The sequence below is a fragment of the Corvus hawaiiensis genome, chromosome 6 (assembly GCF_020740725.1).
Source record: "Corvus hawaiiensis isolate bCorHaw1 chromosome 6, bCorHaw1.pri.cur, whole genome shotgun sequence".
NCBI classification, from domain to species: Eukaryota; Metazoa; Chordata; class Aves; order Passeriformes; family Corvidae; genus Corvus; species Corvus hawaiiensis.
The window spans coordinates 65,396,026-65,417,347 of record NC_063218.1 but is presented as its reverse complement, the minus strand read 5'-3'; the positions used below and the strand labels follow the sequence as shown (position 1 = coordinate 65,417,347).

General features: G+C 63.8%; 4 protein-coding genes and 1 long non-coding RNA gene across 7 annotated transcripts; 1 reads left to right on the top strand and 4 right to left on the bottom strand.

The window, feature by feature from the left end:
- Nucleotides 1–810: 810 nt before the first annotated feature.
- Nucleotides 811–2,255, bottom strand: LOC125327406. The gene is made up of 2 exons (XR_007204196.1): nt 2,019–2,255; nt 811–1,028 (listed from the first exon to the last, which is right to left on the bottom strand). It is a non-coding gene; the product is annotated as an uncharacterized LOC125327406 (long non-coding RNA).
- A 1,199-nt stretch (nt 2,256–3,454) lies between these two features.
- PGGHG (protein-glucosylgalactosylhydroxylysine glucosidase) lies at nt 3,455–11,568 on the top strand. Of its 3 annotated transcripts, XM_048306686.1 has the most exons (14): nt 3,455–3,608; nt 4,347–4,614; nt 5,027–5,237; nt 5,688–6,123; nt 6,336–6,455; nt 6,840–6,971; nt 7,244–7,355; nt 7,741–7,813; nt 8,247–8,383; nt 8,605–8,750; nt 8,916–9,011; nt 9,204–9,232; nt 10,604–10,815; nt 10,900–11,568. In XM_048306686.1, exons 2-14 carry the CDS (start codon nt 4,362–4,364, stop codon nt 10,962–10,964), a joined length of 2,022 nt encoding a protein of 673 aa, XP_048162643.1. In that variant the 5' UTR covers nt 3,455–3,608; nt 4,347–4,361; the 3' UTR covers nt 10,965–11,568. The 3 variants fall into 3 exon arrangements, with proteins under 3 accessions (XP_048162643.1, XP_048162642.1, XP_048162641.1); XM_048306685.1 differs by lacking the exon at nt 3,455–3,608 and having other exon boundaries at nt 8,617–8,750; nt 9,135–9,232; XM_048306684.1 differs by lacking the exon at nt 3,455–3,608 and having other exon boundaries at nt 9,135–9,232.
- Nucleotides 11,569–12,597: 1,029 nt separating this feature from the next.
- Nucleotides 12,598–13,751, bottom strand: LOC125327400 (interferon-induced transmembrane protein 5-like). The gene is made up of 2 exons (XM_048306858.1): nt 13,587–13,751; nt 12,598–13,007 (listed from the first exon to the last, which is right to left on the bottom strand). Exons 1-2 carry the CDS (start codon nt 13,743–13,745, stop codon nt 12,789–12,791), a joined length of 378 nt encoding a protein of 125 aa, XP_048162815.1. The 5' UTR covers nt 13,746–13,751; the 3' UTR covers nt 12,598–12,788.
- Nucleotides 13,752–13,986: 235 nt separating this feature from the next.
- LOC125327705 (dispanin subfamily A member 2b-like) lies at nt 13,987–15,401 on the bottom strand. The gene is given in 4 exon segments (XM_048307491.1): nt 13,987–14,088; nt 14,649–14,813; nt 15,214–15,320; nt 15,323–15,401. Coding segments are annotated over 4 exon segments (453 nt in total).
- Nucleotides 15,402–17,550: 2,149 nt separating this feature from the next.
- On the bottom strand, nt 17,551–19,349 carry LOC125327399 (interferon-induced transmembrane protein 1-like). The gene is made up of 2 exons (XM_048306857.1): nt 18,589–19,349; nt 17,551–18,086 (listed from the first exon to the last, which is right to left on the bottom strand). The coding sequence occupies exons 1-2, from the start codon at nt 18,778–18,780 to the stop codon at nt 17,901–17,903; spliced, it is 378 nt and encodes a 125-aa protein (XP_048162814.1). The 5' UTR covers nt 18,781–19,349; the 3' UTR covers nt 17,551–17,900.
- Between the last annotated feature and the right edge of the window lie 1,973 nt (nt 19,350–21,322).

The following is a 21,322-nucleotide window of genomic DNA, read 5'->3' as shown; positions in this document are numbered from 1 at the left end:
CTGCCCTGACACTGGGTTTGAATTTCCCAGTTCCTGCTGCACCCTGTCTTCCAAGGCTTGTTCCTGGTGCCACTTTGACTGACTTCAGGAGAGTGTGTGGAAGGGATAAGTGTTCTGATCGGGAAAAGAGTCCCTTTATTTCATAGCTGGGGACAGGAGAAGGCTTTAAGGAGCACGGTCTCCTTCCCAGTGCTGTGTCAGATCTGGCCCTCACTCCCAGGGCTGTCACTGCTCCTTAGGGAGTAAAGGAAACTCCACTGGAGTCAGAGTCATGGGGCTGCTGCCGCTTGAGATCGGCATCCAAAACCCGGAATGTCGCTGTGGGAAGCAGTGGCAGCTTCTCCCAGGAGCATTCCAACAGCTCTCCCGGCTGTGGAGCTCTGAGCAGCTCCTGGGAATGAGGCTCAGATCTGCAGAACCGTGACAGCTCCAGAGGTTTTTCCAAGCTACCTGGAAGTACCCCTCGCTACCCGAATCTTCCACGTGCTGGCTGCTTCCCTGGCACAGGTACCTTGGGATGTGGCGGGTGGAGAGGCCCTTCCTGCAGGGACGGGAGCGGGCAGGTGTGCAGCCCCCAGCCTGTGGCACCCTTTTAATGTCACTTCCAGCCTTGGAGTGTTTTCCTGCCAGGAATTTACCTTGGATTGGCTTCCTGGCTTGCGCTGGGAGGGGTGCACGCAGCGCTGCAGCTGGGAGAGGCTCCAGTGGGAAGGAGCCTGCTGCCAGCCCTCGAGGGAAAGCTGCGGGCAGGAATCCGGATCATTCCCTACGGGCACCCCCGTGGGCGGAGCAAACCCAGCGAGCCACTGCTGAACGCAAACGTGGGTTTTAATGAGCAGGCTCGGGGGGCTCCATCCCGGCGAGGCTCTGTCCCCAGGCCTCTTCCCCCGGGATTCCCTCGGCAGGGAGCGGGCTGCTCCTGCCGCTCCTCACTCCGGCCGGCTCCTGTAGTAGTGGATGTTGGCCAGGACCCAGGCTGTGGGCAGCAGGAAGGAGGTGAACATCACGGTGAGGGCGATGGCTTGTTCCTGTGGGGGACGAGGAGCGGGAATCAGGGGCATGGCTGGTGCCGTCCAACACCGCACCCCCAGCTCGCTCCCCTGCGCTCTTCCCCCTCCTGTGGGGCCGCCCCGGGGCTCTGGAGGCAGGTCTGGGGAGCAGAGCTGTTCCCACTGGCAGTGGGTCGAGCTGGTGCTCTCCAGGTTCGTTGTTTCTCTGGGACACGGGAGCAGTGCATGACCTTGAAGCTGTGGCCGGGGCCTGCGGTGTCCCTGACTTTCAGATGACTTTGGGATGGGAATTGCAGCCTCATATCCCTGGTGCAACCAGGACAGCATTAACCCCCTGCACTGGCACCTTTCTTTGATTTATTTGCCTGGAAAAAGCCTCTCCAGGCTCCTGCAGCTCCTCTGTTGCAGACCTTGGAAAGGCAGCAGAGGGAAACCCCCCAAAAAAGGGGGTGGAGGGGGAACTAGGCAGGATTTTGGTAGAAAGCTCCTTTTTCCCAGCTTGTTTCACCCAGCCCAGGAGGGTCTGCTTTGGTGGGGGGGACTGTCCCCACAGCGGGAGTGTCAGAGGGACTTTGGGCTCTGCGGTGACAGCAGCCCTGTCCTTGCCCATGGGGACACCCCTTTGGGGTGACTGTCCCAGGACAGGGGCACAAGGTCTGGGTCTGTCCTGGTCTGTCACGGCTGCCCCTCGCCCTGGGCTGCAGGGGACCCCCAAACCCCAAAGGTTAAGAAAGGGGCTGAAAGGACAAAGTCAAACGGCAGCAGGAGCCAGAGGTGGGGAGCAGGGTACGGACACCGCGGGGGTTGTCCATGGACACCACGGGGGTGTGGGCTGGAGCCCGAGGGCACATTCCTCCTGTTCCGCCCCCTCCCCTTTTGCTTCCACCCCCTTCCAGAATAATTTGACCCCGACACCACAGAGGGTTTGCCCCCTTCCCACCCCCCCCCCCCCCCCCCCCCCCCCCAAAACCGGGCTGTTCCCACTTTTTCAGCCCCCAGGATACTCACGCCAGCAGAGAGCGGGTGCTCGGGGGGGCTGGAGCGGAGCTGTGCCCGGGGGACCCGGGAGATCCGGAGGGCAGCTGCCAGGAGCTGGGAGCCCCTCTGGAAACCCCTCATGGCGCTGTCAGGGCGATCCCGCTGCTCCTGGCTCTGCAGCTGCCCAGCTTGTCACTGTCACCGCTGCCACCACGCCCCTGCCACCCTCGGCACGGCTTCAGGGGCACGGGGAGGAACGGCCTGGCACGGCAAGGTTTTCCCAAATTGCTCTCGGCCTGATTTTTCTTCCCTTAATTGTTTTCGGATTTTTTTCCCCTCAGCACTGCCCATGACTCTGAGACCAAAAACTGTCCCCAGCCAGCACATGGGGACACTGAGATGCTCTGCTGGAGAGCAGAGACCTCCTCTTGCAGGGACCTTTTCCCTTGGAGCAAAACTCTTCCTCTGGAGCAGAACTCCTCTCTCCTTGGACCTCCTCTTCAGCGGGCTTTTACAAACTTTGTAGCGCTCAAAACACCATTCAGCGAGAAAGGACACTCTGGGAAAGACTATTTCCAAATTCCTCTGGTGAAGGGAAGGAGGTGGGGTGCATGCCACTGGGATCAGCTGGGGAAGGAGCTGCTCGTCCCCGTGTACCGGTGGCTGCTGGACAGGGATCCAGTGCTCCAGAATCCCTGTGGATGCCCAGCCATATCCCCATCCAGGGGACGGATATCCCTGCCCCTGCCACGGACTCAGCCTGTGCTGGCATCACTGTGCTGGTTGTGAGGAACAAACCAAAGGGGACGTGAATCCAGCTGGGGCACAGCTGGGATTAGACCCTGGGACAGCAAAGCAGTAGAGCTGGCAGCACCTGCCCGGGCTCTGCCTTTTGTCAGGGTGTCCCCAGGGCAGCCCCGGGGCATGGGGACTGACCCAGCCGGGCTCCATGGAGGGTTTCCGTGGATTTACAGCGGAGGACAGATGTGTTATGCCGGTCCTGTAAGGGCTGGATCGGGCAGTAGCATAACTCCTGTGGGCACCGGGGCCGCTGGCCGCTCGGAGGGGCCGATGCTGCCTGGCCGCAGCTCCGCCCCCGGATCCCTGAGCCAGCAGGCTGGAACCCGCTGAACGGGCTTGGACAAGCGTGCCAAAGCCAGAGTCCACATGGAATTTTTTTCCTCCCTGGAAACAGCCGAGGGGAAGGGTCAGAGCGTGGCTGGGGACACGGGAGGTCAGCAGGGTGTGCTGCTACCCCGGCTCTCTGCCGGCGGCTTTGGGACCACCGAGCCATCCGGCTTGGTTCTGCTCTTTCAGTTCCTCCTGCCCCGGCTCCCTCCGCGGGCACTGAGCTCAGCTGGACCAACACCTGCGTGTCCAGGATCGTTTTTCCAACTTTCTTTTTAAGGAGAGGGGGTAAAAAAAGCCATTTCCTTCCTTCTTTCTCGGTTGGGCAACTTCCGTCCTTCCCTGGAGCAGCCTCTCTCCGCCTGCACAGGCTCAGCCCGGCCTCGGGACCGAAGGCAAGACCCACCTCCTCCCTTCCGCGCCCTGGGGCTTGGGCTGGGTCGGGATTTTTCACTTTCCCGGAGGCAGGACTTTCCTCGCAGTTCAGTCTCGGTGAGGAAACCGGGCTGTGCCTGCACCCGGCTGCTCTCAGGGAGGGGTTTGGGGGCTGGGCGCCCTCCTTGCCCCTGCGTCCCCCCGGCTGGATTCCCAGCTCCGCTCGGAGTCTCTCAGAGCCCCATTTCATCATTCCTGTGTTTTCCCTGTGCCCGGCATTGCCAGGAGGCAGCTGCAGCTCCCTTTTGTCAGGGGCTGCTTACGCGCGTCCGTCTCTGTGCGTGTTTTTGGTCTGTAGTTACACGGATGTTTGTACGTGGCACGTAAATACGATTTTGTGTACAAACCAGTGGAATAGAAAGGTCCTGCCCCAGGAAGCTGAGCTGGAGATGCAGGAGCGAGGGGGAACAGAGGGGTGCAGTGAGCTGGGAGAGGGGGAAGTCTCGGGAGCTTTTCGAAGTGCCACGGAACAGCACGGGGAGGAAGAGGAGGCCGGAGGGGGAAGGTGGCTCTGTGTGTTGGGAGAAACCGCTGCGATCCCATCGCGGCAACAGAACAGCAAGAGGGGGGAGGCCGGGGAGTGATGAAGCCCGTGAGCTGTCGGGGGTTTGGGACAGCTGGAGATGGCGTGGAAGAGCGGAGGGGATCCACCCCGGGGCTGGGGGGAAGCTGGGATGGGGGAAAACCGCTGGAGGTGACCAGAGGGGACGGAGACGGCTGGTGGCAGGCGGGGGGTGACGGGGAGCGGGCAGCGCTTTGTGCCCTCAGCCCCCGCCCCGTCGCTGCGCTCCGCAGGCGGGGCCGGCGGCGATGGCCCACGGCGAGGGCGACCCCGGCGTGTTCACGGCCACGGCCCTGCCCGGGGACCCGCGGCTGCTGCCCACGGTGACCAACGCCTTCCTGGGCACCCGCGTGTTCCGGGACATCCTGCACGCCGCCGGCGTGTACAGCGGGGCCGCGGGGGACACGCACCGCGCCGATGTCCCCAGCCCCCTGGGGCTGCGCATGGCAGCGCCCGGCGCCCACTGCCCGGCCCAGAGCTTCACCCTCGACACCTGGACAGGTGAGCAGCGAGCCGCCCCCTTCCCCTCGGGCTCTGCCGCAGGTTCCCTTCTCTCTGCTTTTGCTGCCTCTGCCGCTCAGTCGCATCTTCCCTCTCATGCTCCCTTCGCCTCGGGGTGCTGCTCCCCTGGAACAATAGGGAAATTCCCCTTTTGTGCGGGAATAAGCGATTTTCAGGCTGTAGCTCTATCCCTGCTGGGGCCAGGCTCGGCAGATGCTCTTTAATCAAAATGTTTGATGGCACAGACCATCCCTCAGCAGCTTGGCCAGGCTCGGTGTCAGTGGTGTTGTCCAGTCCACAGCTGGCTCTGGATCTGGGAAAAGCCGTTCCTTGGCCAGTAGGAACCAGCAGACAGGGCAGAGGTGGGAATCCATGTGTTTCCAAAGGCTGGTGGCTCTGGCTGTGCTTGCAGGGACCTTCAGCCACACGATTCAGTGCCCTGGCTACACGACCACCCACCAGCTCTATGCCCACCACTCCCTGGTCCACCTGATGGCCTTCAGCATCACCGTCCGGCGCTTGGACAGCTCCACTCATCCCGTCACTGTCCAGCTCCAGAGCCTGTTCGTGCCGCAGAGCCAGGACCTGGACCTGACCCCAGGGCCAGACTTCCAGGGAGCGCAGTGAGTGTGGGGGCCGGAGCCCACCCTCCACGGGCTGTGGCACAGGGGTCTGCTCCCCTGGGGAATGAACTGCAGGTGTAAGGCTGGAGTGGGGCTGGAATGGTGAGGGGTGTGGGGCTGGAATGGTGAGGGGTGTGGAGGCTTCTGCACATTCGCTTCACCCTGAACCCCTGAAAACCCCTGAAATTAAGCACAGAAACATTTTTATTCCTTGCAAGTCCAGAATTATCCCTCACTCTGATGTGTGAGAGCAGGGAAGGGGCCAGGGGCTAGATGTGATTCCAAAGAAGTGAGGCTGGGGAAAACGGGAGGTTTGGAGGGGATGATGTTTTTTAGAACTGGCTTCCTGGGACTGGAGACCATTTGTGGCAGCTTCCCACTGCCAGAGGGCAGGGTTAGATGGAATACTGGGAAGAAACACCTTCCCCCACCGCTTCCCGTCTCCCACAGCTACATCTACGGGCAGACGCTGGTTCCCGAGGTGGAGGGCGGCCCCCGTCCCACTGTCCACATGCTATGGACCCCCATCCCACAGTCGCTGACGCTGGGCGGGGAGGAGCGGGAGCGGTGCTGGGAGTTCCTGGCGGCCGTGGCCGGGAGCGAGGAGGAGGCGAAGCGGAGCTACAGCGCGGGGCTGGCCCTGGTGGCCGCGGGGTCCCTGCACCGCTCCCACATCCGCGCCTGGGCCGCGCTGCGCCGGGGCTGCTCCGTGGAGCTGGACGGGCCCCCGGCCCTGCGCCAGGCGCTCCACGGCTGCCTCTACTACCTGCTGAGCGCCGTCCCGCCCCAGGACAGCCCCGGAGTCCCGTTCCACGGCATCAGCCCCGGCGGCTTGTCCAACGGCACCCGCGGCGAGGACTACTGGGGACACGTCTTCTGGGACCAGGTGAGGGGGGCCGTGCTGACCTGGGGGCTTGGCACGGCGAGGGGGATGGAGGAGACTCCATCCTTCCTCCGTCGGGATGGAGCAGGCTATCCTTCAGTAGGGATGGAGGAGACTCCATCCTTCCGTCGGGATGGGGGTGTCCTTGGAGGGTGGAGCTGGCGGGAGCACTTGGGTGTCCCCACCGCAGCCAATCCCGCCTCGTGGCCTGGCAGGACACCTGGGTGTTCCCGAACATCCTGCTGCTGTATCCCGCGGCTGCCCGCGCCGTCCTGCAGTACCGGCTGCGCACGCTGGAGGGCGCCAGGCGCAACGCGCAGGAACAGGGCTACGAGGTGCGGCAGCGACCCCGGGCGGGGCTGTCCCCAGCGCTGTCCCCAGCCCCTGTCCCCAGCCCCGTCCCCAGCCCCGTCCCCAGCCCCGTCCCCAGCCCCGTCCCCAACGCTGTCCCCAGCCCCTGTCCCCAACGCTGTCCCCAGCCCCGTCCCCAGCCCCTGTCCCCAACGCTGTCCCCAGCGCTGTCCCCAGCCCCTGTCCCCAGCCCCTGTCCCCAGCCCCGTCCCCAGCGCTGTCCCCAGCCCCTGTCCCCAACGCTGTCCCCAGCCCCTGTCCCCAGCGCTGTCCCCAGCGCTGTCCCCAGCCCCGTCCCCAGGGGATGCCGGGCTGTTCCCGCGGGGCGCAGCACAAGGGGATGTGCTCATGGATGCTTCGCCCGGCAGGGTGCAAAGTTCCCGTGGGAGAGCGCGGCCACTGGCCGGGAGGTGTGTCCTGAGGAGATCTACGGAGCCCAGGAAATCCACGTCAGCGGGGATGTCCTGATGGCCTTCGAGCAGTATTACTGCACCACGCAGGTAAAGGGAGGGTCGCCCCCGATGGCCGGTGGCAGGACACCTGGACGCTGTCGCTGTCCCTTTGCTGAGGAGCTCTGCTCTCGCTGCTCCGCAGGCTCCCTCCTGCAGCCCTGCCTCCTCTGTCCTTGCTCCCGTGGGCGTCTCAGCATCTTTTTGGCTCAAAGCAGGCCAGTCTCTCCTCTTGCTCCCTCCATCTCCTCAGAGCTCCTCTCCATCCTCCTGCTGACTTTGGGCCTGGCGGAGTCTCCCTCATGGCCCTGTTTTTGCCCCAGGACCAGCAGCTGTTCCGGGAGGACGGGGGCTGGGAGCTGGTGGAAGCCGTGGCTCAGTACTGGTGCAGCAGGATGGAGTGGAGTGAGGAGGAGCAGCTCTACCACATCAGAGGTACCTCTGCTGTGGGAATGGGGTGGAAAGCAGAGGTTTGGAGCCACCTGGTCTAGTGGAAGCTGTCCCTGCCCATGGCAGGGGTGTGGAACTGGATGAGCTTTAGGGCAACCCAAACCACCCTGGGATTCCATGACCTGGAGGTCCCCTTCAAGATGTCCTCAGGATGAGGTGCCTGCATCCACCAGCCAGAGCTGCATCCCAGCTTGTTCCTCCTTCAGCACCAGCACCACGCATGTTCTCCACTGAGCATCCCACCGGGACTGTGTGGGACCCTGCCAGCAGGATGGTCCCCTTCCTTCAGCCGTGTCCCCGAGGAGGGGCCCAGAGCCACGGCAGCCCCTGGGTGTGCTGAGGTGCGAGGTGTCCCCTCCTGTCCCCCTAGGTGTCATGCCCCCAGACGAGTACCACAGCCAGGTCGATAACTCTGCCTTCACCAACGCCGTGGCCCGGCGCAGGTAACGCTTGGAAAGCCTTCTGGGAGCACCTGGAAGCACGGCCTAGCTCTCTGCTCTTCCACCTGGCACTCCCGAGGGCATCCTTCCTCCCTCTGCTCACAGCCCTCTCCCTGTCGCCCCTCTGCAGTGGGAGGAGGAGCAGGGGCTCCCCCGGCTCCTCCGCCCTGTTCAGTGCCCAGTGAGGCTGAGCGGGATCTCCCTTCGCAGCGGGGCTTCTCCCTCGGCATTCCGTGAGGTGTCCGTGCTGTCAGCCAGCTGGAGACGCCCGCAGCCAGGGGAACGGGCTCCCGGCTCCGTGATGGAAGCTCTTAGCCCGGCTCAATCTGTGCCCCCCGTTCTTCCACAGCAGCTTTTTCTGCAGCTCCTTCTGTCCCCTCCCTCCTCTCACTGTCACCCATCCCTGACATAAAACCTTGTTCCTCCTCCTTTCCAGCTTAAATTTTGCCGCTGCCCTGGCTCAGGACCTGCTGCTCCCGGTGCCGGAGGAGTGGGAGGACCGTGCCAGGAAAATCAAAGTGCCCTTTGACGAGGAGAGGAAATACCACCCTGAGTACGATGGCTACAGCCCAGGTGAGCGGGGAGGCAGTGGCAGCAGCCCACGGATCACACTTTTAATCCTGGAAGGATCGGAATTCCAACCGGTTCAGACTTGGGAATGGTAAAAGAAGAGTCCCTGCTCTTGCTGCAGCGCACAGAGCTGGGCTCGAGGTGGTTTTCCTGCCTCACTGGATTGTTTCTCATCAGCGGGCTCAAAAACTCAGGAAATTTGGGAACCGTCCCTGTCTGACCAGCCCTGTCCCCAGGTGAGCCAGTGAAACAGGCCGACGTGGTCCTGCTGGGCTTCCCACTGATGCATCCCATGAGCGCCGAGGTCCGGAGGAACGACCTGGAGATGTACGAGCCCGTCACCGACCCGGCCGGGCCGGCCATGACCTGGGTGAGGAGAGGGCAGGGCCCAGCCTGGGACTGACCCCCGGGGGGGGTGTCCCCATCCAGGGGACGCTGCAGAGCTGGGACGTGCCCTGGAAGTGTTCGCCCCGGGTCGGAGGGGTGGCGGAGGCGGCGCTGCTCCGCTGCGCTGCCACCTTTCCCTCTCCGGCAGAGCATGTTTGCCGTGGGCTGGCTGGAGCTGAAGGAGCTGCAGAGAGCCCGGAGCCAGCTGCAGAAGTGCTTCAGCAACATCACAGAGCCCTTCAAGGTGAGCAGCGGGGCTGCAGAGCCCTCCTGCTCCCGGGCGGGTGACGATGGGATTGAAACCCACAAAAACGCCCGGAGCATCCCAAACCAGCTCCTGCATCATCTCTTTCTCATGCTGGAGCAGGTCTGGGTGGAGAACTCGGATGGGTCGGGAGCTGTGAACTTCTTGACGGGGATGGGTGGATTCCTGCAGGTCGTCCTCTTCGGCTTCACGGGGTTCAGGTGAGACCTGCTGTGTCACTTTTAACTCCCGAGCAATGCTGGCCCCTTCAAATGTCCCCGTCTGGCTGGAGGGAAGGCGGGAACAGGTAGGAGGCCCGTGGTCCCAGGTCACTTTGGGGAAGCAAAACGCCATTCCCTAAGCCTGCTCTGCGGCTCAGCAGCAACATCACCCCTTCTCCTTTGGATGTGGTGAGGGAGCACCTCCTGCAGCCTTGCTGTGGGCTCCCTGCTCACATGTGGCTCTGGGAGCCTCCCTGCAGGGAGGTGCTGAGCAGGCATCGCCTCAGCTTTAAAATATCCTGGGAAAACACGGAGCTGCTCATGTAATTTCAGAGCTGTGGTGGTTTCCACCCTGGAGCCGCCGTCTCTTCAGCCTGTTCCTGGTTTAACTGAGGCTGGATCCAGCCTTTTGGTTCCCGGTGAAAACTTCCAGCCCTAACTATGTGTTTTTACTCTCTGTGTGTGGCCAGAGCTGCTGGGAAACCCACCCTGTTCCTTGGCAGAGCTGGGTGCGAGCTGCCGTATTCCCAGCTGGAAACCTCGGCTTTGGCTGAGCTGGGAGGTCTCCAGGCGCCCGGTGTGTGCCGGCTCGGGCCCCTCGTGGCACCGGCTCAAGCCACAGCTTTGGGGCTCCGGCCAAATTCCAGAGGCGGCGGCGACGTCGTGCGGCCACGCTGCCGCCTGTCCCGCCGCGGGACACGGATCCTGCGCAGCGCTGGGGCTCCCCAAGCCTCCCTCGAGCCCTCTCCGGTCCCTCAAGCCCTCTCAGCACTCTGGTGCGCCGGGATTTGGGTCGGAGACAAGAGGGGCCGTTGTTTTTCCTCACCCAGAGCCAACGCCCACCCAGGCAGCTCGGCTTTGGGTCAGGGATGGAGGGAGCGAGCCGGGATCTTGCTCCGTTGTTTCTGGGCAGGGAGCATGACCAGCGGTGCTGGGCTCCCAGCCCTCCATCCCATGGGAATGGCAGCTGGGGTGGGTGTCTGAGGGTCACCTGCTCCCAGAGGAGCAGGGCGTTCCCGAGGTTTTGCCAGCACGGCTGCTGCTGAAGCCAGGCTCCGAACCGGAGCAGGGAACCAAGCTGCGTTTGTTTTAATATAAAATCCAAGCTTACGGAAACCCCAGGTCCCAGCCGTGGAACTGGGATGGGACAGGAGTGCCCTGGGGTGGGCTGTGGAATCACAGCCCCAGTAGCTCCTCTTCAGGTGCTCCATCGGGGTGTTCGGGATTTGCCCGGGGATCCCCGGGTGCACCGAGGACCCTTTCGGACTCCTCGGGGTGGTGATGCCTGGAGAGGTGGCTGCTCCCCCAGCCCGAGCTGGGCTCCTCTGTGGCTCCTGCTGTTCCCACCCCGCCGTGCTCCTGCCTTTCCAGGATCACGAGGTCCGGCCTCCTCTTTGATCCCGCCTTTCCCGACGATATCACCAAGCTGAACATCTCCGGCGTCTCCTACTTGGGCAACAAACTGGGGGTGACCATCACCAGGGAGGAGACCAGGATGGAAGTGACTGAGACCTGCCGGGACCCTCCGGCGTCTGCCCTGGAAGCTGTGCTGGAGTCGGGACAGCGCTTTCCCCTGAGGGAAGGTACGGCAGCGGCGCCCGGATCTGGATCAAATCATTTGGGAAGAAACCATTCCCGTATCTCACATGAGGGGTTTTGTGTTGCAGGGCAGAGCATCTCCTTCCCCACAGCGCCCGGATGGATCCAGAGGTCCCCCGGCAGGACCCCCTAAACCTTGGCTGATCCGGGCATTGCCCCTTGGAGCAGCAGACCTGGGATGCTGGGGGTGGGGAAAGGTAACAGTGGGTGGAGAGGGGGTGCCAGGCTGTGCCAGGAGGCCTTTGCCCCCCAGGACTGTGTGTGCCACCTGTCGCTGTGGCCCCGGGGGTCGGTGGCCGGAGCTGTCACCATGGCCAGAGCGGTCACCGCGTCAGAGCCTCCCACTGCCCTCCACACATCTCTTACTCGGCACAGGAGAGGAAACCCAGCCTGAAAACGACCATTTCAGACGTGTTTTCTAAACACCCAGGAGCTGTCTGTGCTCTCAGGTGTTTGTGTTTGTAAGGAAGCCCCTTCCTGACTCCAGGATCCTGACTCCAGCCCCTCCAGCATGTCCTGCCCCACTCCTCACCTTCCCGCCGCTTTGCTCCGTGGGCTCAAAGGCTGTGGAGGCTCAGCCAGCGCTGTTCCACCAGATGAGTGATGTTTTGGCACTGAGTATTACCCCAAGATGTGCAGCCGAAAGCCTTTTAGCCCCGTGTTGGCAGCACACAGCTCCTTCCCCGTTGTTTGTTGTGCAACATCCCTTACGTGTTCTTAAACCCTTATCTGCATTATTTCCCCTCTTTTCAAGCGGTTTTGGCGTGAAATCCTTTCTCGCCTGGCGTCTGAGGGGCTGCAGGAAGCCCAGACGGCAGTGATCTGTAGAACCACCCTGCCAGATGGTGGCAAGGGCAGCATTTTTCCGGGCCCGGAGCTGCTGTGGGTTTGCTCAGGGCGTTGCTGGTGTCACGGAAATCCCAAGAATTGCTGCGCCTGCACAGGGCGGGCGTGGCACCCCCCGCCCCGCACTCTGGGCTGCGCAGCATCCCTGTCCCGGGGAGGGCAGGACAGCCCCGAGTGGAAGCAGGGAGTGCCGAAGGCGTTCCGTGCCCCGCGGGGTCTGTCCTGGCCAAACCGACCCCAGGAATCTCGGCCCGGTTTATAAAAAGCCCCGCGGCTGCTCCGTGCCCCGAAGCATCTGGGACTGCTTAGGGCTGGAGCAGCGACTCTCCCGCTGCCGTGTAATTACTTGGGGCCTGCTCCGGCCTCATTAGAGCCGCCGGCCCCTAATTAGAGGCAACTCTTGGCAGGAGAAAGGGACCACGATGTCCCCAGCCCCGTCACTGCACCCGGATTGGGATTTGGATGGCGCTGGGATAAAGCCCAGCTCTGAGCCAGGGCTAGTTGGCCGTAAAGGGGGTTTATCCTCAAAAAAGGGGTCCTTTAGTCCCAAAATGAGCCGTCTCCAGCCCAGGCAGGGAGAGCAGGGAGCAGTGGGGGTGCATCCCAACTCCCCCCCGTCCTGGCTGGGACTGGCTGGGGATGTCTGCGTTGCTGTAATGAGTTCGCAGGTCTCAGCTCCCCTTTGGGGTGGGGAGGTGACAGCCCATTTTCTTCATCCTGTCCCCACGAGGCCCGGGAGCGGCTCTGCTTCCTCCCCTCCTCGGTCCTGGGGCTCCCTGTGGCCAGAGGTGGCCCTGAAGGCTGTGGGAATGATGGTGTCACCCGGCTGCCAGGAGCCCGATCGGAGCCCAAAATCCCTATTTACGTTTTCCCTTTGGCACCCCCCTGTCCCTTTCCACACCCAGAAACTCGCGCTCAGTGAAGCGTTTAATGACTAAACAGTGATCACGGAAGCTGGGGCTCCATGTGAGGTCACGGGAGGTGGAAAAAAAACCCCACAGGACAAAGAAAAATGACTCTGCCCTCACAGCGGGGTGGCAGAGAGGGGTGGTGGCCTTTTGGGCGGCCGCCAGCGAGGCAGAGGAGGTTCCGCCAGCCCTTCATCCCTGGCTCACTGGTCCTCGTCGTCGCTCCCGCTGAACCGGTAGGTGAAGAAGCCGACGGACTCCTGGGCCAGCTTGGAGAGGTGGATGACACCGGTGACAATGAGGGCACCGAGCAGCAGCGGCAGCACCACGCTGCCCGCCGTGGCCAGGGCGTTGTAGCAGCGCGCCTTGGAGCTGAAGTGCCGAGCAGCTTCCACGTCCCCGGACACTTTCCGATCCCGAGCCTGCAACAGCCGGGGAGAGCCCCTTCCCTCAGCCCCTTCCCTCAGCCCCTTCCCTCAGCCCCTTCGTGCTCCAGGGCTTTGTCCCCCTTGCAACCCACAATTCATCCATCCATCCACCCATCCATCCATCCGTCCGTCCATCCGTCCCAGGCTGCTCCTGCTCCCCTCCAGCCCCGCATTCTTCCCCACTCGTGTTTTCCCTCCTGCTTCATCCAGAGCCTCTCTGGCTCCAGCCGCTGCTCGTCTGCGTCTTTCTGCAGCTGGAGCTGCTCCTGCCAGAGGGGCTGGAGGTGTCACGGCCCCCACGGCCCTTTTTAGGATGAAGCAGCTGCTCCTCGGGTGGTGGGCAGGGGGCTGTGGTTATCCGGGGCTGTCCCACAACCTCCGGAATCAGTGGCAGGAAAAGCAGGGAGGATTCACCAGCAGCAGGTGTCACCTGCCTGTGGAGAGTGTGGGGATCTGCCCGCCCGGGAGTCATCCCGAGTGCTCTGTGCCTCCGCGGGCATCCCTCCCCGGCCGTCCGCGTGGGGCGGGATTCCCGGAGCCCCCCGGGCGCTCGGGTGCCGCCGGTGCCGGTACCTTGACGGCGAAGGCGAGCGCCACGAAGCCCAGGCAGCAGAAGTTCATGTAGAGGGTGTTGAAGATGGCCCAGACGAGGTGGTCGCGGGGCGCGGGGGCGGCGGGGGACGAGCCCCGCTTGGGGGGCGGCCGCTCCTCCCGGGGATACGAGGTGTCCATGGCCACCGAGAGGGGCACCGCGGCTCCGGCAGCCTCGGGGCAGCGCGGCCGGCGCCCCTTTTATACCCCTGCTCCGCTAAATATAAACCTGGGAAATTACAGCCCTGAGGCGTGCGGTTGTCCCACGGGCCGGGCTGGGAGAACGGCTGGGATGGCGAGGCCACGGGCTTTTTATAGCCAGCCTTCCTCCCGGGATGAGGAGCACGGGTGGCTCCAGCGTGACTCGGACGCCGCGGGAGGGTCACTCCGAGGACCACCACGGCGCTGGCCGGCACAGGTACCTCCAGCCCCACCCTCCAGGTGTGCTGGGCAGGCCAGAGCCCCCCTCGGCAGCACCTTTGGGCTGCCGGTGGGATGAAATGGGAAGCTGATGTGGGAAGGTGGAAGAGCCACATCCACGGGGCTCCGCAGCAGCGGGGGGGAGACGGGGCTGCAGCGTGGGGGGCGTGGGCAGCCAAAACACACGGAGGGGCCTTAATTTCCTTTTTCTGCCGTGCCCAAGGTGTTGGGAAGGAACTTCCCTGGGATGTGGGCTGGAAGCGCTCTGCTCCGCGGCAGGATGGAGGCAGAGAGGGGAGGGAGAGGAGGAGGACGCCACAAAGATGCCCGAGGACCCGCTGCGGCGCCCCGCGGTGAAAGAGGTGGCAGCGAGGGGGGTGGGCGGGACGGACTCTCCTGGGGGCAGCGGTGACCCACAGGTGTGTCACAGGTGCCAGGAAGGGCGTGAGCAGAGCAAAGAGCGGGGGCTGCCCCCCACGCCCCATCCCCTCCCGCGGCTGTGCGGGGACACCCGCGGAATGGACAGCGAGGGGACGGGGGGTCACACCCATCGCCCCCGCGCCCCGTTTTGGGGGCAGGAGGAGGGGGGAAGTACCCCGCGGGTGGGGCCAGGCCAGGAAGCACACTCAGGGTGGTCCTGTGTGTGGAGATGACGATGGCGGCGACGATGATGATGATGATCACCACGACGACGGCGACCACCAGGGAGCAGATGACGTTCGCCACCCTGGCGCGGTCGCCGTGACGCCGGGCACACTCCAGGTCCCCCACCAACTTGCAGTCACGGGCCTGGGGGGCAGTCGGGGGGCTCAGTGTGTGGGGGACAGGCTGGGGGGCCAACCCAGCCGGGGGTGGCCTCAAGGTTGTGCTGGGACCCCAGGGACGTGTCACCAAGGGCAGGGGTGAGGACCGGGGTGGTGTCAGGGAGGGCTGGGGGTGGGGGGACGGGACTGGGAGGTGCCGAGGTGAGGGAAAGGTCCGAGTCGGGCTGGGTCGAGGGGTCCCGGGTCGGGTTGCGTTGGGGGGTCCCGAGCTGAGGAGGGAGTCGGGAAACGCCGGGGGTCCCGTGCCGGGCTCAGTCGGGGGGTCCTGGGAGGAGCTGGCTGGGGGGTCGGTCTGCGTGGGGGTGCCGGGGCCGATCGGGACTGGATCCGGGGTGCCTGGTGAGGGTCCCCGGTTCGCCCCTCACCACGACGGAGCAGACGAGCGCGGGGAAGCCGAGGCAGCCCAGCCCACCTCCCGCGCACCGCAGCAGCACACTGAACACCGACCAGAGCACGTAGTCCCGGGGCTGCGGGTCGGACCGGGGGCCGGGGGGGGCCGCCCCCGCCCGGAGGACCGCAGTGGGACGGACACGTCCGCCTGCCTAGGCTCCATGACCGGGAATGAACGCCTGGAACGGGAACGGAGCGCGCTCAGGGCGGGGGACCGGCCCCGCACCGCCCCGCAGGGGGAGGGGGGCACGGCCCTCGGGACCCCCATCCCGCGCAGCCCGGGGGTGCACGGCAGCTCTGGGGACCCGGAGGGGCTTCGGGGGACTTGGGAGGCTCTGAGGGGACTTGAGGAGAGTTGGGGATGTTGGAAATGATATGACTTCTAATCTTTTTTATGTAACTTTAGTCAGGGGTTTGTTCGCCTTCGTCCGGGGGGAGGGGAGTTCAAGTTTCTCTTGGAAAAGAGAAGTTTCTTTGTCCGCCGGGAGAGGCCCGATGATCTGAACATGCACAGATCGGGAGCAGCCAGAAGATACAGAGGAGAGAAGTGGCCAGTAGCGAACATTAACCAGCATCAGTCCCTGGCGTGGTCGGGGACACGTGGGCTGGGAAATTGATCGGTGAGAGAAGCGAACAATGAGGACCAAATTATCACCGGAGGCGAAGGGATCAAGAACCAACAGGAGATCGAGTACTAAGAACTGTGCAATTTTAAGATCGGTGAACGAGGATTTCTTTGGGGTTTTGTCTGTATAGATATGGGAAACGTCAGGTAAGGAGCTATGTGTGGATGGGATGTTCTCCATGGCACGTGCTGGCCAGAACAAAGTCATGCCTGATTCTCTGCCTCTACAAACATCATGCTGGAGGGGTTTTATTCTCTTCCCGGGTTTCGGTGACAGATGGGCTGGGGGGAGCTCTCCATGGCAGCCCGGAGTGGCCACAGGCGGGAGGGAGGGAGGCTTTGGGCTGGGAAAGGGTCAATTTTTTTCCATGTTGGCTTGTGTGGGGCTGCCCTTTGGATTTGTGCTGGAAGCTGTTGATAACACAGGGAGAAGGAGGAAGAGGGGATCTTGGGGCGGTGGCCTTTGCTGTCCTGAGTTCCTATTGGATGTGCTGGGGTTTGGGCAGGCCGAGCCTGGGGCCGGGCAGGCAGCAGATCCTGCTTGCAGCGAGGAGCCCGTGTCTTCCAGGAAAAAGCGAGCAAAAAATGATTCACCGGAGGCTCAGTGCCAGGGATCCTGCAACAAATATCGGCTGTGAGTGGGATTTCAGACATCTTACGAGTGCGGTGTCCTGGCAGGAGCCCGATGTTCGCGGGGCGAGGGAAAAACAGGGTTTTGTTCCCATCCCTGCGGGGCCCCGGCCTCGAGGACCGGGGTCTGCCGAGGGTGAGGAGTGTGAAGGGGAAGGGGGAAGCCAGGCCAGCTGCATAGCTGAGGCTCTGCCAGATGGGCTGCGGCCAGGATTTTCCACGAAGTCCCTGCCGAGGTCACTCCAGGCTCCGCCGGAGCCGGGCAGGGGGTGGCACGTGCGGCAGCCCGGAGGCGCAAGGATCGCTGCCCTGCCAGCCCTTCCAGCCGGGTGACAGGGACGGCTGGTGCTTGGTGTGGCTTCCTCCGGCTATAATTCCCTCCCCTGTGGTATGAGGAAGGAACTGGGAGCATAAATGGGAGGAAACTGGTGGGCTGGAATGAGTTTAATAGCGAAAGCAAAGGCGCACGCCAGCGAAGCAAGACACGGAATTCATTCCCTGCTTCCCGTTGCAGGCAGATGGGCAGTTGTTCCCAAGAAAACCGGGCTCCAGGCAAGCAGGATGGGGGCTGTGAGCCATAGCAGGATCCCAAATCGCCTGGCTGCAGGGGAGAGCCATGGAATCCAGCCCCAGTGAGGGGATTTGGGATGGACCCGCAGCACCTGCCGGCCCCTTCCCTCTGGGAGCCTCTCCAGCCCCGCTGCCCCACACAATCCCATTCCAGCTCATATCCTGCTCAAGCCCTTTGCACATCCTGCCCCACCAAAGCCAGCTTGCCCTCAGCCCCTCCTGAGGGCCGGTGAGGATGGGGGTGCTCCCGGTGACACCCCGGCAAGGATCAGGTTCCACCCGCATCCTCGGCGTGACCCTTCACACCCCGTACGGATGCGGTATCCAGGATTGTGGAGCCTGGTGTGTCCCCCGAGCTTTGTCTCTGTGATGAGGGACAGTTTCCCCCTCCCTCAGGCACATCCCACGGGCTGATATTGTTTGTCATCCGGCCAAGCTGCGGAGGAACACAAAACCACTTCCCTACGATACGAAACCAAGATGGGGCAAAAGTGAAAGAGACCTTTATTTCAGCGAGGTTTCTCTGAACCAGGTGCTTCTCCTCGGGATTATTTTGAGGCAGTTGGGGCTCCAGACCCAGAGCAAAGCATCAAACAGGCAACAGCGGGGTTGGGGGTGCTCAGCTCCTCCCTGGTGTCCGTCCCCAGACACCTCCAGCGAGGGCCCCACAAAAGCTCCGAGCGGCGAGGGAAGAGGGACAGCACGCCAGCGGGCTCCGGGGGAGCATGTGGATTGTCACTCTGCAGTTTTGGTGACCGGAAGGCACTCCCCGGCTCCGAGGGCTGAGGGGAACTCGGAGGGGAGGGGGAATGCACAGCTCTCGCGGCAAGGAGGGGACTAAGTGGGGCCGTACGGGTAGCGATGCATCCCTCCAATGGCGCCGGAGACGATCAGGGCCACGACGGTGACAACAATGATGACGATGAGGATGTTGATCACCAGGGCCGTGATGTTCAGGTACTTGGCCGTGGAGCCGTAGCTCAGTGCCCCGCTGTAGTCACCCAGCACTTTGCGGTCCCTGGACTGGGGGGAGGCAGAGGCAGAGTCAGTGGGGCTGGGCGGGGGCACCCCGGGGTCTCAGGGCTGCGGGAGGGTGGGAGAGGTGCTGGAGGTGCCAGAGCGGGCTGAATCCCCCCAAAACGCCGGGGATACCCTGAGGTGCCCACTGCCCTCCCCCCCCCCCCCCCCCCCCCCCAAAATCCCTGCCGTCTCCAGAGCTTCCAGCCAGGACTCTGTGGGGTCAGTGGTCCATGAAGAGGGAACTCTGTGGGGTCCATGGGGCACCCTCTGGTCTGGAGTCTGTGGGGTCCATGGGACACCCCTGAACTGAGGCTCCCTGGGGTCCATGGGTCTCCCTGGGGCCGGGGGCTCAGTGGGGTCCACGGGGGCTCAGTGGGGTCCGCGGGGCATCCCGGGCTGGGGGCTCAGTGGGCTCTATGGGCGTCCCTGAGCTCGGGGACTCCGTGGGGTCCCCGGGGCCGTCCCCACCCCCGGTGCCCTCCCGGTGCCCCCCCGAGCTCCCCACCTTGACGGAGAAGACGAACGCCAGGAGGCCGAGGCAGCAGAAGTTGCCGTACAGGGTGGTGAAGAGGGACCACACCAGGTGGTCCCGGGGCGGTGGCTGCGTCTCCTCCACCATCACCGTCGTGCTCCGGGGCAGCTCCTCCATGCTCACGTCCGCCGGCAGCACCTCGTACGGCGGCAGTGACTGCTGCATGCCTCCGGCTGGGGGACACTGGAGGTGGCACCTGGGGGACACGTGGTTGTCCCGGAGGTGGAGGCACGGCGGGGCGGGTGCACTGGCGGTGGTTTCGTTTCCCCGAGATTCAGGATGGAGCGGGAAGAGGCGGCCCCTCCGGACCCCGCTGTGAAGGGGAAGGAGGCTCCTCCTCCGCCGTGGGAAGAATCCCGGACCCGCTGTCAGGAAAATCCACCGGCGCCAGAGGTTTATGTCCAAAAGGGAGAGAGAGGACTCCTCCAACTTTATTCGAATAAAAGGAGAGAGTGCACCGGGGCACAGGCTCGCGGGGTTCTCTCTCGGTTTTGGGGGACGCAGCCTCCTTTAATCCCAAACTCCCGGCCGCACGTTGCTCTCTTCCTTTCCCCGTTGGCTGCGGTAGCAGGAAGGTGCAGCCTTCCCGAACCGCCTGCCCCACATGCCAAGGTCAGGAGTTCACGCCTGTGCAGAGCCCTGTCTCCTTGAGCAGCCACGCCGTCCGCGCCCGGGGACGAACCGGCTGCCCGAAGGCAGCACAGACGCTGGGACCCATTGCAAAGACACCCGTGCCCCCACCCACGGAATTGTCCGTGAAGACACTGGCACACGTTTCCTCTCCCCGCTGTCCTCCTTCCCTGCTCTATCCCTCTCCTTACCCCTTTCCCCGCTTCTTTCTTTGTCCCCTCACTGCCTGCTTCTTTCCTTGTCTCCATCTTTAGCTGTTCTTTGCCCCCTTTTTGCTTCACCGTTTTCTTTCCCTTTTCTTTCTTTACCCCCTGGTTTCCCTGTCCCTTTCCTTGTCCCCTTTTTTGCCCCCTATCCCCCCTTTATCCTTTACCCCATTCTTTCCCGTCTTTTTTCCTCCCTTACTTGTGCCTTTCTTCCCTCTTCCCCTGCGTTGCCCCTCTTTGCCCTTTCTTTTTTTCCTCACTTCTTTCCCTCTCCCTTTCTCTGCCCCCCTTCACTGCCCCCTTTTTACCCCCTTTTTCTTTCCCCTGCTATCTGTACCCCCTTCTCTTCCCTCCCTCTTTCCCTGTCCCTATCTTGTCCCTTTCCTTGCCCCCTCCCAGGCAGCCACCTGGGGACAACCGTGAGCATTTTGGGGTGCGTTTGGGACAACAGGCCCTAAGGCAGAGTCCTCTCCACGTGGCACCGGGACCCCCGTTGGCACTCCCACCCCCCACTGCCAGGGCTTGGATTCTCGGTGCTGACGGGATGCAGGTTGCTGCTCCCGGCATTTTTTTGGAGGAAGTTTCTCCTGGGTCCCACAAATACAGGGTGAGGCCGGGAGGTACCACTTCTTGGAGATGCCATTTGGGATCCCTGGAAAGCTCCGCTTCCCGAGGGCTGCATCCCCTTAAAGGAATCCCCCTCCCGGGCTTCACGGTGTGAGAGTGCTCGAGCTGTGTTAATGCATCGGAATCCGCAGGACACGCTGGCCCGTAACATCCTGCCGGCAATTCTGGGAATGTTTCTGATTAAACAAACCGGACAAGGATGGCCCCGCCCTGGAAACCGGGATTTGGTTTCTGGGAATCGCAGCCCAGGGCGCTGGTGCCCTCTAGTTTTCCCAGCCGTGAGTGTTATTTTTTCCTTTAGTAACAGATCTCTCCCGTCTTTTTGCCCCTAGCCCGAGCCGCAGCAAGGAGGGGACACTGCCTCAGCCTGTGGAATGGGACAGGAGGGAAAAAGTCCCACTGTTTCTCACCCCTGAGCAGCAGAGGGAAGAACCAGCCCGCACATCAGTGCAGTGAGTTGTGGGCGGCCTCAGCCCGGCTGAGCAGAGGCGGCCGGGCGGGGCACAGAGCCGTGGCCCCCGGGGCCCCTTGCATCCAGCCAGGGGGATCCTGGGGATCCAGCCCCCACGGGGCTCCTGAACCCAGTGAGTGCGAGTCGGGGGGGTCGCATCCAGCGGGGGGATGATCCCGGGGATCCCGCACTCATCTTCCCGGGGTGATTCCGGGGATCCCGCACTCATCTTCCCGGGGTGATCCCGGGGATCCCCGCACTCATCGTCCCGGGGTGATCCCGGGGATCCCGCACTCATCTTCCCGGGCTGATCCCGGGGATCCCCGCACTCATCTTCCCGGGCTGATCCCGGGGATCCCGCCCCCGATCCCGTGGGATCCCCGCGGGTCCGGGGGAGCCCGTGGGTGCGGGTAGCGCCCCCCTGCGGACCGCGCTGGGCGCTGCAGCCCCCGCCGCTGCCAAGCGGGAACGTACCATCCTCGCCGCCGGGGGGAGGAGTCGGGGGGCGGCCCCGCCGAACCCCGCGTCATCAAACGCGCCGATCCCTCCGTCCCCGCGGCACTGAGACCCCGCTCGCCTCCGTCTCGCCGCCGCCGCCCCGCTCTCCCTCCGCGCGGCGCCGGGGACAGCGCCGGGGACACGGCGCTCCCCCCCGCGCCCCGCATGGCCGCGCCCGCGGCGCCCCGCGGGGATGCCGGACCGTTGGCGTGGAGACGCGCGGCGCCTCCGCAGGCCCCGCCCCCGCGGAGCTCCCATTGGCGGAGGGCCCGCGGCCGGCGCCCCGTGATTGGCC

Bases quoted from the DNA above. Each gene is read 5' to 3' on its own strand.
- LOC125327400 (XM_048306858.1), bottom strand. From the start codon at position 13,745: ATGGACACCTCGTATCCCCGGGAGGAGCGGCCGCCCCCCAAGCGGGGC. The intron at 13,008-13,586 runs GTACCGGCACCG...CGGCTGTTGCAG, and splicing joins CGCTCGCCTTCGCCGTCAAG to GCTCGGGATCGGAAAGTGTC.
- PGGHG (XM_048306684.1), top strand. From the start codon at position 4,362: ATGGCCCACGGCGAGGGCGACCCCGGCGTGTTCACGGCCACGGCCCTG. The intron at 5,238-5,687 runs GTGAGTGTGGGG...CGTCTCCCACAG, and splicing joins CCAGACTTCCAGGGAGCGCA to CTACATCTACGGGCAGACGC. The intron at 9,012-9,134 runs GTGAGCAGCGGG...ATGCTGGAGCAG, and splicing joins ACATCACAGAGCCCTTCAAG to GTCTGGGTGGAGAACTCGGA.
- LOC125327399 (XM_048306857.1), bottom strand. From the start codon at position 18,780: ATGCAGCAGTCACTGCCGCCGTACGAGGTGCTGCCGGCGGACGTGAGC. The intron at 18,087-18,588 runs GTGGGGAGCTCG...GCCTCCCCCCAG, and splicing joins CGTTCGTCTTCTCCGTCAAG to TCCAGGGACCGCAAAGTGCT.